The sequence below is a fragment of the Myzus persicae genome, unplaced genomic scaffold, assembly GCF_001856785.1.
Source record: "Myzus persicae strain clone G006 unplaced genomic scaffold, MPER_G0061.0, whole genome shotgun sequence".
Classification (NCBI taxonomy): domain Eukaryota; kingdom Metazoa; phylum Arthropoda; class Insecta; order Hemiptera; family Aphididae; genus Myzus; species Myzus persicae.
Window position 1 is genome coordinate 147,319 of NW_019104016.1, and position 16,915 is coordinate 164,233.

Here is a 16,915-nt window from a genome sequence, read left to right on the forward strand (position 1 = left end):
TACTATCATTAAAACGCTACACTGTTAAAAACAATTAAATACAATTTTTATACTATATTTATTTTAAAAAACCATTCATTTTTTTTTTAAAGTTTCGAATAATTAAAACTCTACAACATCCTAAATTTAGAAATATATATTTTTTGTCTCAATTCGTATTTATAATAAAGAAGTTTTAAAAAAAACTGTTATTTGTATAAAATCATAATGATTACTAGGAATTCCATACAACTTTTTCATAGCTCTGAGCCTAATTGAAAACAACAGTGGACCGGTGTTGTTGAGTTGCGGCCCAATCCCTAAATAACGTATAAGTCACGGCCCGGGCTTGTGAGAGGTACGTACTACTTACGAATTGCGGAAATACGATAATGTATACATTACATATATGTATATAAATATTTAAAAAATATCGTTAAATACTTTTGGTTCTATACGTGTTTTATTGTATATATTTTTAATGTTTAAAATACCTTCACGTAACATGACAATTATTGAAGACATAAATTACGTGGTTTTAGCCGTGTGAACATTACCTATGTAGGTGCATTCCACTGGGCGAACCTGATAGACAGACCAGCGGTTAGTATTTTTGTTGTTTTTTAATTTTTATCCCACAGCCGTAAGTGGTGTAAGGACTATGATCATCGCGGTGGCAGTATCCTGCGTACTGTTTGGGGCAGAGTGCTGACGATCCCAATCGTTCTGACACCCTACAACTCAGACGAAACTAATGCCCGATCGGTGACCATATGCCCCACAACTAAAACTGTGTGAGGGAGCCCTCGTGAGTGATATGCTCCCTCCCCGACCTCTCAATTATAATACGTCATTGGTAGGACATGTCACATTTGTAGGACACGGTAGGGAATTATCTATATATCCTCCCGACTTAAGGGAGAAGGCGAGCCAGTACCGGAACTGTGTCACTCACCGCTTTGTCCCGGAGACATTTATAGCTAATGCCCGGCTAATACTATCTTAACTCTCCAATTACTCGTCTCATGCGCATTGCCAATGCCGACCCTTCTTTTTCGCTTTAATAAAAAAAGCCTATAATTCCCGTTAAGCATTAATTTTATACTGCACTACTAGTTGTACACTAGTACTAGTACGTATTTAATGGGATCGTTCCGTATTATAAAATAATTTTTTTTTTTAAATATGACATTCGATACAGCCACGGCTTTTCTCATGTATGTAAGCTCATGGTTTTACTCCACAAAGCGTCATGGGTAAGTGGCCTATGCCGTGACCACCCGGCGAGGATAAGCATATCCATAGTGAATTTGTTTTATTTTTTTATTTCAGACATCGGCCATTATGACCATTAGCATTTTGAAGGGAGGAGGGGTTATAGTTGGTAGAGGAACAAGTGTCGGTAGACCGAGGATTCGTCACTAAAAATCGGGACTTATTTTATTCCTGCCACTTTTTCTTCAGCTCAAAATGTGACATTACTGCCTCCCCAAACTTAAAGAGAAGCAGTCCAATGTGGATTATCAAATGGGACAGCTGTCTGCGGTCGGGTATTCAATATTTCCCGGTAAACTCCTAGCTATAAAGTGAGTAAGGAGTAGGGACACCTGCTACCCGTAACCTGCAAACACGATCTATACCATAAGTCCTTATACCCTACCATACGGCTTAACGCTCTTTTCGAGCTTGGCTGTGAATTCACTACACATAAAATCTTCAAAACAGTTCAAAAATCTTTAAATGCGTTCGGTATGGTCCTTATAGTTTTTATGTATCAATTTGTTACATTGGGTCGCTCTTGGAAATGTATATAGTTTGGTAATTCAGTAGGATAATTAGTATTAAATGTATAATTGTATAAGAAATACAGTGAGCAATATTTCCATGTATAATTAGAATCAGGATAATAAATGACTATACTATATACATTTCGAAGAAATGAACAAACCTTGTATTTTAATCAACGTTGATTTAATTGAAGTCATTGAATATAGAATATTCATTAAACAAGTAAAGAATTAAAGTATAAAATAATTAATTGAATTACAATGACGTATTTAAGACTCTTCAAAATGCCAAATGGTATTTTATCAATCGGAAAAAACAGCTACAATTAATAAAAATACAATTTTGATTACTTCTTTATTCATGCTACACCGCGTAGGGCAATAAAATAAAACACGGAATTAAAAATATTTGTATTATTAATTGATAATTTTAAAAACAATTTCAATCGTAATCGACTTGTGCCATTAAACGCGTTGTGGATTTAATTCCAAAATAAAATACTACATTTTTCTAATAGATATAGTTTAATATCACAAAAATCCAAACGTAACGTTATTATTTATTGTCCCTCTAGAGTTTGTAATTCGAGCATACAAAAATCTTATAAAAACTGAGTTTCACTCTTCTAACAAAATCTTCTGTCCAGGCAAGTGTGTTCTCAGAGTTCAACACCGAATTAATCAGCTTGTAATTGCAGAAAACATCGTAGTCCACATTTCACCGTTAAAGTGATAAGAATGAGATTTTGCGAAGACTAACAGTCCAGCGAAATGACTAAAAAATGCCTAAAAAAACAAATACAATTATCACTCTGACGTAATATTTGCTTAAAAATAAATTGTATAAGCTATATTATACCTAATGACGGTAATCATAAATTATAATACAATATATACATTGTAAAACTATGGAGGTAATGTTCACGGAATGCATCCGTCCCACTGGCAACCGTTTTCTAACGCGTATTCCAGACATTGGCCGTGCCCGTTTGACGCAGCCTCGTCACACGTTGACATGTCCCAAAGGCAGCCGTTCTCGTGCGCGTACATTAAACAGCTTAGGTGGCCACCGGCTGCGGCCGCTTCACATGTCGTGCTGTCCCAGAGACATCCGTTTTCGTGGGCGTACACCAGGCACGTTAGGTGGCCGTGGCCAGCGGCTTCCCGGCACGTGGCCGAGTCCCAGGGACAGCCGTGCTCGTACGCGTACCGCAACGCGTCGGTGTGCCCACCGGCCGCGGCCGCCTCGCACGTGGACACGTCCCACGGACACCCGTTGTCCCAGAGGTACGCCAGACACTCGAGTTGGCCGCGGCCGGCCGCTTTCTCGCACACGAGCCAGTCCCACGGACAACCGTGCTCCCGCGCGTACCGCAGGCACTCCAAGTGGCCGTTGGCCGCGGCGTGCTCGCATACCGACACGTCCCATGGACAGCCCCGGTCGCGCGCGTACCTAAGGCACTCGAGCCGTCCGTTGGCGGCCGCCTGGGTGCATATGGTTCGCGTCCATGGGAACCCGCGGCTTTCGGCGAACGCCAAGCACTCCAAATGTCCACTGGCTGCGGCTTTTTCGCTCATCGAATTTGCTGTATCGTATTTGTAACCGTCGTCGAACGGTGTGGCTTGAAACGAGAACAGGTGGTATGAAATGGTACTGAAGTGGGGTGGGATGGTGGTTGACCCTACAAAAAAAAAAATATAACTCTTGACTATTATAATACACATATATTAAATGACATTTTTAGGAAAAGCTTTCCGATAAGTCTTGGGACTACTATTTGAATAAATACTTGAGGAGCTTAAAATCCCCACCCCCATTCACGAGCATTATTATTATATGCACTAATACGATCGATCGATATCGTATGCGCAGGCTCGGATTAAGAGATTATATAAAAGTGATCGACCAGAGAAGTATTTAACTTTTGATTTAAACGACAAATCAGTGACAGTGGCTGGATTGTGTGAAGAAGGGTGTGTTGTGCGACAGTATTAAAGTTTGCTGTACTGCAGTCGCTTTTAGCATTTATATTCGTTCATGTCATATCGTTTACCTACGTTGTCTTTGCATTTACCGTCATAGTTTAAATCAATATCGTCATCCATAATATTTGATTTTGTCTCGTTCTTTAGGTATCTCAATACATCGATACAACAAGGTTGAATATCGATTTGTAACGTCTCTAAATCGTTATAAAATGTTCTTTCGTCGTCATCGCAAACACAGTACGCTAGCTTGGTCAGGGAAAACATTTTACAGCTCTGCAAAACAATTAACATTTTAAGAATATATTCGTATAATATAACAAATACATTCAACTAAAATTATGTACAAGAGGAGAAGGTTTTCGTCGGTCAAAACGGTTCAAATTATTGAGTTTAATACTATAAGTTTTGAATAACATATTATTAGAAATATTTTGAATGTTCTAATATTGAGTATCACATAATATAATATGATACGATATTAGGTTCCTAACTATGAGATTATTAAAGTTTTTCCACCCCCACTCTTTTTAAACAGTCTGTCCAGATGTACCCTTTTTTATCGTTGCATATTATTTAGAGTTTGTAAAATATACAAATATATATACAAGTCGTAACAAAAAGACCTAAAAAATATTTTTAAAAATGGATACTAGTTAGAACGTAATGACACAAGTTGTGAAAATTTTTTTTTAATAAATAATTTAAGAAACATACATAGTTCAGGACATTATCAAACAGAATATTTTGAAAAAGTTATTATATTTTAAATTAACTTACTCCAAAACATTATTGATATTTAAAAAAAATTGAAAAAAGCTACTTGACTTAAATCAACGATTTATCACCAAAATGTATCCAACAATTAGATTTATAAAATGGCCATTTTTAAATTTTTATCATCGGTATTAAATAAAAAATTATATTGAAGGTACTACAAATACTATGTTTAATTACTATATTATTTTTTTTTTTAACAATTTTTAATATTGGCTAAAATAAAAGTTATATAATTTGTCATGTCTTTCTGTTTCATTCTGTATATTATGTATGTATACTATACCACTATTATTCAAACTAAATTGACAAATAAAAATAAAAATAATGATAAGCATTAAGCAGGACAGAACCGTTTACGGGCACCACATTACTATAAAAACCACGATTGATTTGACCAGTGTAGTAGATGGTTTTCTGTCACAGTGAATTCGAAAAGTAAATGATAAAAATTAATGTTAAGCATACAAAACAATAAACTGCAGAAACGACCAAATATAATGTATCGTTAGTTTTATCAAAATGAAAAAATTTACTGTCCTTACTATACTGTCCGACGTAGGTTGTAGTTTATCTGATCAAGGGGAAAATCCTCACTGCGCTGCACTATTATGCCCCAAATAAAAATATTTGTGGTTTAAAACGTTATAATAAAAAAAAAAATAGTTTGATAACAATATATTTTCTAGGTACATTATTTATAAATAACTTTGGAAACTATAAGCTATTCAGACATGACGCAGCCATGGTCGAGACGAAGACGTCATTTCCGGGACGGTTTAGTGGTACAGCCTAGATATGTAACTATAATACTACTCGATCCAAATTTTTTTTAGCGTGGCAGAAAACCAAATTATGCCACATTTGTACAGAGCGACCATGCACACCAACCCACCCCGGACAATGATGCCACCGTCTAGATCCGGAATGTATTAAAATACTTTGTAACACACTTGGCAACCGAAGAAAAGACAGCCAATCGATCCGACGTCATTAAGTAAGTATGCATGTAAGGTGCATAGTCCCGTACCTTTGGCCAGTGAATATATCATTCACGCAACTAACTAGAAACATGGTAGACTTATATAATATTCCTAGCCACAATGGTGGTTCTAGAGATACATTTTGAAGGAAGGTTTCAATCTGCACATAATTGTTATACTACCTATTTATCTCCAACAAATATCTTTATTCTTTGTCCAGCAAGAGAACAAGCCGAATCTACGTATCCTCAATTAACCTACCTATCAAAATTCATAAAGACTTAAAAAATTGAGAAATAATAAAATAATTACTAATTATATTAAGCAAATATTTGTTAAAATAATTTTAGCAACAGTATAACATGCACGTAATTTAAGATTATGTGATATAGTAATCGTTGCTATTCGATGGGTTAGGTTATATATATCTATTTCAGTATAATATGCAGAGTGTACATTCACAGAATCTGAATACCTTTTATATCTGTTGTGTCAATCCGTCCGTCACGCTTTTTATTACCAAATATAGGAAGATGCTATCACCGATTTGATATTCAAAATGTTATCTGACGATATTTTATTTACATTAAATAACATAATTACTACTGCTATTATTTAGTATAAAATATCATAATAACACATAAGCTACTATAGCAGCCAACGATTATTATCATATACTGTTGACTATTCTGTTAGGTAACCTATAGAAATATTTAAATATGTCGTTTTATAATTGAGAAATATACCTACCTATATAATAAAACATTATAACATTATAATGATAATCAATAATGAAACATTTTATTTTAGAGTTTAAAAGACTTAATTTACTTGTAGAAAAAAACCTAGAGCTTGTGCTTCGCCTTGTGGCTTGTTTATAAATCAATAAAACAGAGCTATAGTTAATTCGTTAAAATACTAAAAAAAGTTAAGCTTAATTCCATTAGCTACAAAAAAAAACAAGAAACTTATTTTTTTTTCGTTGAATACAGAATAATGTTTGTGTTACATAGTTTTAAGTAATTTTTTATTGACTTTTTATGATTAAAAAATCAACAAAAAATAACAACAGGATTTTCTATCTGATTTTCAGTTGTAAGTCACTTGTTCCAAAGAAATGATAAAATAAAAATACTAATCGTAAGGTGTAAAAATATTAGGTACTGCCTATTTAGGTACAAAAAAATGTTCTCCTAATATTTATCACTTTCACTTAATAAAATATTCTATATAGGTACTATATAGTGTAAAGTATTATTCCAATGAACATTTTGAGCAGTATTCATGTAAGAAAATACTTCAGTTGGTTTTTAGCTATGCCTCCCTGACTTCCACCGACGAGTATAATTTTCTGGACAAATGTAACTAAACGATAATTGGACTGATAATCCTAATAACAAATACAGGTGTACATGTATAATACTGGTTCGTCAATACGGTGTGTGTGTGTGACACAAAGTCCGTAAAACACTTGAACTCGGAGTTAATAATTTTCCACGGGCCGATAGACAATTGAACCGGAAACGTCGACGGCGAAACTCTTCGACTAGGTACAGTGACTACCAATTATAAGGTAGGTAATAATATACCTATACGCGTACGCGACAATAGTATATAATTTTGACAATTAAATGAAATAAATCGTATTCGTGACGGCTGTGATTATTCGAATTACGATCGCGATCGCCGCCGATCGTCGTGAGCATACTATTTAAATACGGCCGTTTGAGGCACAGTGACCGTATACGGAAAATGAATCGGTTACAAGCAACTACTATGGTACTAGTGGCATCGGTGGCGGCCGTGGCGACGGATGTGGCGACGTCCACTGGACGACAACTTGGACAGATGCCGCCGCCGAGTTCAGATTGGTTCCGTGGTTGCGGTGCGGCCGAGTGGCCACAGTGTGTGGCCCAAAACGTGGCCAGGACGTTTAAGCTGTTGGAACAATCGGACAAATTGCAAATAGCCGACGGTGTACGCCTGGTCAAGACCACCACAACAACCGACAGATCGGCCAAGTAAGTATTAATTTTGTATTAATCACCTTGCAGCAGTCCAGCTATAATATAACCTACATAGGTATGCTTGATAATATAATATACTATTAATATATTAATAATAACAACAACTGGTATTATAAGTATTTACCAGATTAAAAACTTACAGATAGTGGTATAAAAATTTGCCAATAAATTTCTATAATAAATTTCTAAAGGCACAAATCACAAAAGCACCGAAGTCAGGGGCGTGCTCACAGGGTTTGACGAGGTTGCCATATTTCTCCTCCCCCCATAGGAGACCTATTTACACCAAAAATAGTTAAATATGCGTAACAATGATTATATTATTTGTATCTATTATCTATATATGTAAATAATATGTATAACCGTCAATAAAATAAAATTCATCTCCCCCCACGAAAAAACTGAGCACCCCACTGACCGAAGTAGTAATGATATACTTTAAATATGCGGGTCGGAAATAATTACTTAACAATAAACACCGACGACCACCATATAACAAAGAAAAATTCAAACAAACAGATGATTTTTTATTTTCAACAAAAACTAAAAGCAATCAGCTCTATAGATTAGAAATTCGACACAAATTCTATTGAAGATATTTGTAGAATTTCCGATAAAATTCCGAACATCAGGGTTTTCAGCGAATTACCATTTTTTGGTTTGGGTAAGCTGAGTTTATTGATACTGCGCAGTAACGTCATACTTCCACGTAGGTATAGTTTCGCATTCTGGATCTGCTACTGACGGAATAATAGATTCACTATTTTGTTACTCACCTGTCACAAAACGTACCAAATGGTATAGTGTATACCGTATACTAAATTGTTTTTTTATGTGACTGAATATATAAATAATAATATAATATGTCATGAGCAAATATTGTATTTGAATTTTTATATTGCATATATTCATAAAAGTTATATACCTACTGCTAATCCAGTAATATGTTTTATTAAAATTATGATTTATGAATGGCTCTTTACTTCAACTAAAATTGTAATTACAATTTAACGAACTAAAAAAACAAGAAATCTGTAATGAAATTAGGTCCGTTTTACACTTAAACATAATATTATAATACCGTACAACGTACATATTTTATTTCCCCGTTTATAAGGTAAGTCACTATAGGTAATAATATTGGTACCCGTAAACATTGAATATACTCACCGATAAAATCACGTAGCTCTAAGCCAATAACAAGCTTTGTCTTGAACATAATTAAAATAGTTTCTACAGTCTCATGAAATTGCTTTTATACTTTCATCACGCAACTATATTTTTAACTTTAAATTCACTTTTCACGGTTATTAATTACGAGTAAATTATTGAAAATTACGTAAAATCAACCACAATATTTTTTCCCGTACATAATACAGCGATTTTTCCTGGAGAAATTTGATAAAATACTTTGCGCGAGTATAGCCGTAAATATAGGTTAAATTATCATAAGTCCTATATTATAGTGTTTTTTCCTGCAGAAAATTAACCACAAGAACTAAGGAACATAATACATACTTATATTTCGTTAGTTTTGCATGACGTTTTTATTTAACCTAAAAAATTTTACATGAGACACGAGTTCATCAAATAAGTTTTAATAAAATATTTTACTTCTACTACTATTTTACCACACTTTGAAAATGTGCATAATATTTTATAAAATTATTAAATATAACTACGTGTAGATATTAATGGTGTAGTATAACTATGTTTTTGTTAATTAAGTTTCGTTAATTAGTAATTAATGTATTACTTAAACTGAATACTACTTTCTACTTGGACTATAAAATGATATAATAATATAGATGCATTTCAATATATTTAATATGTATAAACCAATAAATGAATAATGCATTATTATTATTCAAGTTGAATAACAAATAACAATATTTTAGTGTTAATGAAAATACTTACATCCTACATATTCAAAAGTCCAAATAATTCGTGGTCTATATATAAAACTTTATTTACACGAGGTTTCTAATTTCAAGATGTTATATTAACGGTTCTAATCATTTAAACGTGTATGTTTAATTTAATAAAAAAATAAAACAATAAATAAATTATCCACAGAATAAATTATTATTATCACTTTAAATATTATATGTAGGTGGCTTTAGCCAATAATTGCACTCAAAAAGAATTCTGCATTTATATAATTATTGTGATGTTAAATGTAAAATGATTTACAAATATTTCAATTGTATTGACAATTGACATTAAGAAGAGTATTAAAATATGTGAAATGGAGTAGCTAATAAAAGAAACCTACAAAAATATCAAATTTTCAAAACACCATCAATTTAATATTGTAATGATCAATGAAAAATATGAAGAAAAAAACATAAAATTAATAATGTATTTCTTTCTTTACATGATGATAGTGTATAAAATATTACACAATAAAAAGCATCGTGATGACTATATATCATAAATACCTATTGTTGGACATTTGAAAATCTGTTATAACTAATAGGTACTGGAAAAGGCACAATTAAGGCCTTAATTTGTTTAAAATTCAAACGTTATATTTTAATATACGAATTAATTATAGAGGTATATTCAAGATATACAAATTATATTAGTTACGAAAGAATTAAGCTATATAAAATAAAATATAATAAAAACTGATAGAGAGTAGCATGAGACTATGATTAATTATAATTACCCACAAATATGGATTTTTAGTTAAAATGGATATGGATTGTATGATAACTATATGATGGGGATTTCCTCGAAATGATCTTGTCCATTCAAGAGGAACGGAAATTGTGACATATTTACTATATTTTATATAGTGTAGGAGCACACTGAGGAGGATGATTTAAAGGAGCATCAAGTTAAATTACTTTTTTGAATTGGTGAATTATATAGTTATTTTCAATATGTAGTCATTAAGTATTTTTAAAACTATTGACAATAATGATATCGGTCTATAATTTATTTCCAACCCGCATTAAATCAATTAGTTTTCAAAATTGATGGTAATCAAGTATCGGATATAAAAAAACACACTTTCGAATAAATAACTAAATAAGACATGCATTTTGTGATACTCGATATTATTTAATCAAAACTTCCCTTATGTGTAAACTTAATTCGATTCACCTGCTAGCCTTTGCCCACATGCTATACAAAAAATAAGTCCAAGTAACTCAATACTGAAATCAAAATATGATGAAACTTACTCTTGCCGTCTTACAACTATATAAAATTACTTTTATTGTGTGTCTGAATAAAGTATTACAAACATTCTGATATAGTTATAAATAAAACTACCGAACTATAAGTAGAAACTATTTTGTAGGTTTCTGGTTTCAGCGATTCTTTTAGATTAATAATAAATTTCATTTAAAGGTAGGTATACTCTGAATATTGTATTGATGTGGTGTTAAATCATTTAATTTACAAGACGTATATAGATATACCATTTTCAAATTAACAAAAACTTATTAAATACCTTATTAATTTCAAATCATACATTTTAGTTCATACTGACAAGATAATTTATTTTTAAAACATAAAAACAAAGCGATCCTTTTAAGATAAACACTAATTTTCCCAAAAAGTATTTAAATATTATAACGTTTTTGACATTTTTTTATGAAACTTGAATAATTACAAACAATAAAGTGTTGAACTAGTAGTTAGTTAGTTAGATAAGTACGTATAAGTATTAAACGTTTAGGTGAGAGGATTTGACTGTCACATACTCACATTAGTACCCCAAAACATGCATTCATCTAAACTTAAAATACTTATAACTTGGTACCTAGTTAACTAAATTCCCAACACAAGAATACTTTTTGAAAAAATGATTGACAATATAATACACATTTATGCATTCAACATTCAACAATAATTAATTTATCTAAACTAAATAAAAAATAAATATTTATAACAGATCATTACGATCATTATTAGTTAAGTTATAATTAAAAATATTCGAATAATATCTACGTGAAACAGTTCAAATATGTTTGACGTTTGAACTACAAACTTATCTACTCAAGGCACAGTGACTTTTAAGCCTAGCATTAGTATTGCTACTCTGTTTTATACAGAACATGGCCGTATCTCCACAAATCGATTTATTACTGCAAAGAGCTATTGATAATAATTAAATTTAAATTTAAATTTAATATAATGACTTATAAGTGGCAGCATTATAGCTTCGTTGTATGAAATCCTATTATCGTTATGGTTCATCATAAAATGTCATTAACCATAATGTTTATTAAATAGCTTGTAACTACCTAGAAAATCGTATTGACATTCAAAATCAATACTTTAGAAAGAAGCCTTTTCTGAATTTATACAAAACTGTAAACGGAAAGTTATAGAATAGTATTCTCTGATATCAAAACCTCTTTAAATCTTAGTCTTCATAATTCTAAGCCGACCCTTCATTTTTAATATCTGATGTTTGTCGAGATAGATTGTTCATAAAGTTGGAATATAATAGTATAATGTTATTAATTTCCGAGATCGTCCCGTTATGATGATATTGGCAATAATAATTAAATAAATAAATATGCATACAGATTGATGGAATTAATTAATTAATTCCCTACCGATTCGCGTTTAAATGTAATATGCACAAAATGAACTAATTAATAATTTTTTATTTAGCGACGGGAATCATACATTCGACATAATCAACAGAATGGTTTCATTCATCGATAGTCATTCATTGCAAATTGATCTATGGACACCGGATAATAACGCCACCGTTGAAGGTATGCTGCAGTACCTAATAATTTGATTAATATATATATTACACATTCTTGGTACCTATTGCAGTTATGTGTGTTCAAATTTCAAAGAAATACAAACAAACTGATTAATGTAATAAATGTACAATACATTATTTCCGCTTATAGGCATCTATACGTGTTTTAAACAATATAGCATAAATGCATAACGCACACAACTACACAAGTATAATAATTTCTATAATAATATATATACAACATACACTTGCAAAAAATAAACTTACTCTATTTAATCAATTGAACTTTGTGTAATGTGTCTATAAGTTATACATGGATATAGAAATATAAATATAATAATATGATATAATGAAAGGTGCAGTACTATATTATATTATGTAAATTAAATTAGATTCGTTTCCGTGTCGTTTTTATGAACAGAAGACATTCGAAGTCCTTTGTTCGTCTTAAATATTACTATAATATACAGTGTCATAGCATGGTGTTATTGAAATACTTCGGTGAAAAACTTTAAATTACTCCAACAATAACTTATGGATTTCGTCAAATAATCATACCGGTCAATTTTTTGATGAAACATACCTATTTTTGTCCATGTACAGTACGATTTAGATCAATAAAGAATGAATCCGATAATGTGATGTGAAATCTGAAAAGTATTTATATTTTTTATGAAGTTTACTTTAAATCGATCACCACACTATTCCAAACGTCGTTTCTTATCTTTCCCTTGAAGTTGATTTTAAAATGTAAAAAATAGAGTATTTTTGGAGAATTGAACAGTGATTAATAACTACCTATACGAAATTGAAACAATTTGTAAGCTTCATAATAAATTTAAATATGTTTTCAGATTTGTTATCACAAATCTAGTTTTGATGACACGTCGGGTAATTATTTCTTATTTTTTAGTTAAAAATATAATTTGTCGACTAAAAATAGGTGACATGTGCTTACGGGTGCATCCCTCGATTATTTTTCATATTTTAAATCATGCAGACTAATGGTTACTACGCACACATTCGCAAGGCGCAAACACATAGTAAATTGCCTATATAGAAATCCTTTAAAACAGTTTGCATCAATTATCAAATCCCCTTGACAACGATGTAAATTATGTAATACAACGGTTATATTAAAGAATTCTCATTATGCCTCACAGACCTGAGTCGTGAGAATGAAATATAATATCTTCCAAACAAAATGTTTACCAAAGTTTTCTAAAAAATATATTTCATGTAACTCAACAATATTCTAGACAGTCTGAAAGAAGTGTAATGCTGTAGTTTTTAAAAATAAATAAATAGGTACAATTAATATATGTAAAAAAGGTGAAAATTTTAACTAATACAAGTGACGTATTAGTTTGAGAGTATATTACAGATATCAATACAAAGGTAACAAACGCCGTTTCTCTTGTAGGCATCCAATAAGTATTTTAAATACATATTTATATATACTATTTTCTATAATCTATAGATATAAAATAAAATAAAGGTAGTATATATAATAATAGGTATCACAAATTATTATAAGAATGCCCCCAAAGTAGGCAATGTGGTTGAAATCATGTATTTGATATTATTATATTTTTTGTGTAGGTTAGTTCTTTCAGTAACACATTTTCAGTAATACATTTTAAATTAGTATTCGTTTTTATTTATTACACAGCAGGTGGGCTGTAGATTTTGTGAAAAATATAGATTTGCCACTCCATCGTGGAGAATCAAATTTATACGAAAATATGTATTATAATATAATATACATGCATTATGCGAGTATAATGTATTTATTATGATTTATGACACACTAATCATCAGCGTTATTATATAACAATTATTTAGGTGTACCTCGTATTTATATAAATAATTCTTTAAAAATTAATATGAAGTGAGAAAATATGCTAAAATTATAGAACATAAAAAAATATTTTGAAATGTTTTACTATCATAATTGCATGACGAATAAATCACTAATATTCAGCCCTTTATCCGATTTCAATATCGGAAACTAGATATTTCTCTAGTGTAGTTTCAATAAATAATATATAGAATATGTCACATCCAACTAAGTGGACGGGCGCACACCAATTCAGTGAAAAAAAACTGTCACGACCCATGGCATACCCATTGCAATAACTTGGGCACCCGTTTTGGTGTGAGCCTGGCAATAGTGTTAAACCCGCATACACTTTCCGGTCAAAACACCATAGAATTGATTAAATAACACTGTCTCCCTTTAATTAATGCATAACATAATGGACAATATTTAACATACAGAAGAATTATTTGTAGTCTGTAATATCATCCTACTATAATATCTATGTTGTATATATAGTATATCTGTATGTACAAGATCCGAAAATTGGAGTTTATTCGAAACACATCGGTGAATGTACATGCTTTATGAAATGCCTGGATAATAAATATTTCTCCTTAAAACGTGTTATGGTCCAGCCCCTTCAAACACGAATAAGCAATTAATTCAAAATATATTTACTGGCATAAGCCATTATTGTAAGTTATTATTAGACAACATAACATAGTATAAGTACGCCATGTACCTATCGAGGTATTGTTTGGTAAACAATGTTGTTTATATTCAATAATATACACAATTTTTGTATTACCTATATTTTGAAGTGAAGTTAAGTGTAAAATTTTACATTTTAAAGTATGTCGGACCAAGTGGACATAACTTAAAATCATAATAATAGTTATATTAGTTATATTAGCTATATTACAAGAGGCGCTTAAAATCAACTGTAGGTACCCATATAATAAACCTCTAGAAAGAAAAATTACCTTTAGAGCCCTGCCCGATACCATACTATGATTTTTAAAATATAATAAAAAATAATATTGACGAGTTTTTTAAATTTTTTTTCCGGCAGGGCGCAGACGTCACGCTTACCGGAGAGTGTTTCCGATCATCGTGGGTACGTACATGATCATGTCGGCCGTCCTGATACCGATGGGCTTCATGTTCATGTCCACACTGGGCGGAAAAGCGCTGTTGGTCAGCAAAATGGCGCTAATGGTGTCACTGATGAGCAACATCAAAAAGATTTTCTCGTACGAGTACTACGTGCCACCCGCACCAGCGGCCAGTCATCACCATTGGAAGCGGACACTGCTGGCGCACCGCACCACCGCCGGTCCGCTGTACTCGTCGTACACCGCGTATTGAAGTCGCAATGATACCACAACACGCGCGATCGAAATTGGCCGTTCGCAGAATATAAGCCCATCCAGAAATCGTCCCCTTGAATTTATGACAGTCTATATTATACTATGATATTATGTCACCCGAAACGAGTTTATGTGACGATTCACCATAATTTATATACCTACCTATATTATTTTATATTAGCCATAGATACTAGATAGGTTTGACTTAAAATATTGTACGTGTTATTTATTTAATTTATTGTCAATATAATATTATGTAGTAAACGGATCTTGCATTGAACATGATGACGTTTGATTGAACCAACCCCAATATATAGGTACTTGTTTTCGTTTATTTTGTTAAACACCTATCTGACTAAAGTGGCCACGTGCTTATTGTATGTACCCATTTAAACTGTGACAAAATTAATCTTTTTCAAATGGTCGATGAACAAACTGCGTTACAACACCAATATGGTACATTCCGACGTACCATAAATTGGTTACCTGAGTATTGTGCATAACAATCATAGAGTAAACTACGATGAAATATTATGCACTATTTTGATAGCATTAGATTATTGGATATTATAGATTTGAATAGTTATTGTTATAACCTATAATACTTATAACTTATTATCCAATTGAAAGGAGTGTGTGAATCGTCTACAGCATGATGTTCATAATTAGCAAAAATTACTTGTAATGTGCTTGTACAGAAAAAAAGTTGTATAAAAAAAATGCCTTACTATAATTTACAGAAATTAGGTGCAAAGGTTCATTTTAAAAATAAACATAACAATATTAAATAAACGATTGCAGTTTAACTGCCTATATTGTACTATTCCAAATTTGTTTTGAATTTTGAGATATAATGTACATATGTGTACATAATAAATACCGTTTTTGGCTTCAAGTTTTAAACCACAAAAACTCATTCTTTGAGTGAATTTGTAAATTTTGGTAGAATAGTGGATCTCTAGTTGGATTCCATAATAGACACTAAGTCAAAAGTTGAAGTTATCAATATTTATACTTAAAAATTGGGAATAACCAACATAAAACGGCAGTAAATCAGAAATATTTACTCTGAGAACACTACAGTTTTCAATGAAATCGATTATCTTTTTTTTATATTTACTAAAGAAATTGTAATAAATGAATGTATTAAATTATTTACGACTAATTTAAGACACATTTTAATCAAATATTTATACTAGAATGTTCTTAAAATGATATAAGTTTCAATAAATCTAAGTTCTATTAAAGACAATTGAAACGATCAACCTTTTTTCGATTTATGTTAATACAATTTTTGTTTCTAAGTTGAAAACCTTGAAGTGTATGCAAGGATTTTTGTAAGTTGCTTATACAATTGCTTAAAAAAATCGACTGTTCATAATACCTCGTCATTGAGTAAGTCACTGTAATTTACTAATGTATGTGTTAAATTGATAAATAAACATGATA

General features: G+C 31.4%; 2 protein-coding genes across 2 annotated transcripts; one reads left to right on the top strand and one right to left on the bottom strand.

The window, feature by feature from the left end:
• Window positions 1–2,687: 2,687 nt before the first annotated feature.
• On the bottom strand, window positions 2,688–4,019 carry LOC111037626. Its single transcript, XM_022320295.1, has 2 exons — window positions 3,842–4,019; window positions 2,688–3,352 (listed from the first exon to the last, which is right to left on the bottom strand). The coding sequence occupies exons 1-2, from the start codon at window positions 4,017–4,019 to the stop codon at window positions 2,688–2,690; spliced, it is 843 nt and encodes a 280-aa protein (XP_022175987.1).
• Window positions 4,020–6,809: 2,790 nt separating this feature from the next.
• Window positions 6,810–16,007, top strand: LOC111037619. The gene is made up of 3 exons (XM_022320284.1): window positions 6,810–7,533; window positions 12,175–12,281; window positions 15,169–16,007. The coding sequence occupies exons 1-3, from the start codon at window positions 7,265–7,267 to the stop codon at window positions 15,462–15,464; spliced, it is 672 nt and encodes a 223-aa protein (XP_022175976.1). The 5' UTR covers window positions 6,810–7,264; the 3' UTR covers window positions 15,465–16,007.
• Window positions 16,008–16,915: the final 908 nt, after the last annotated feature.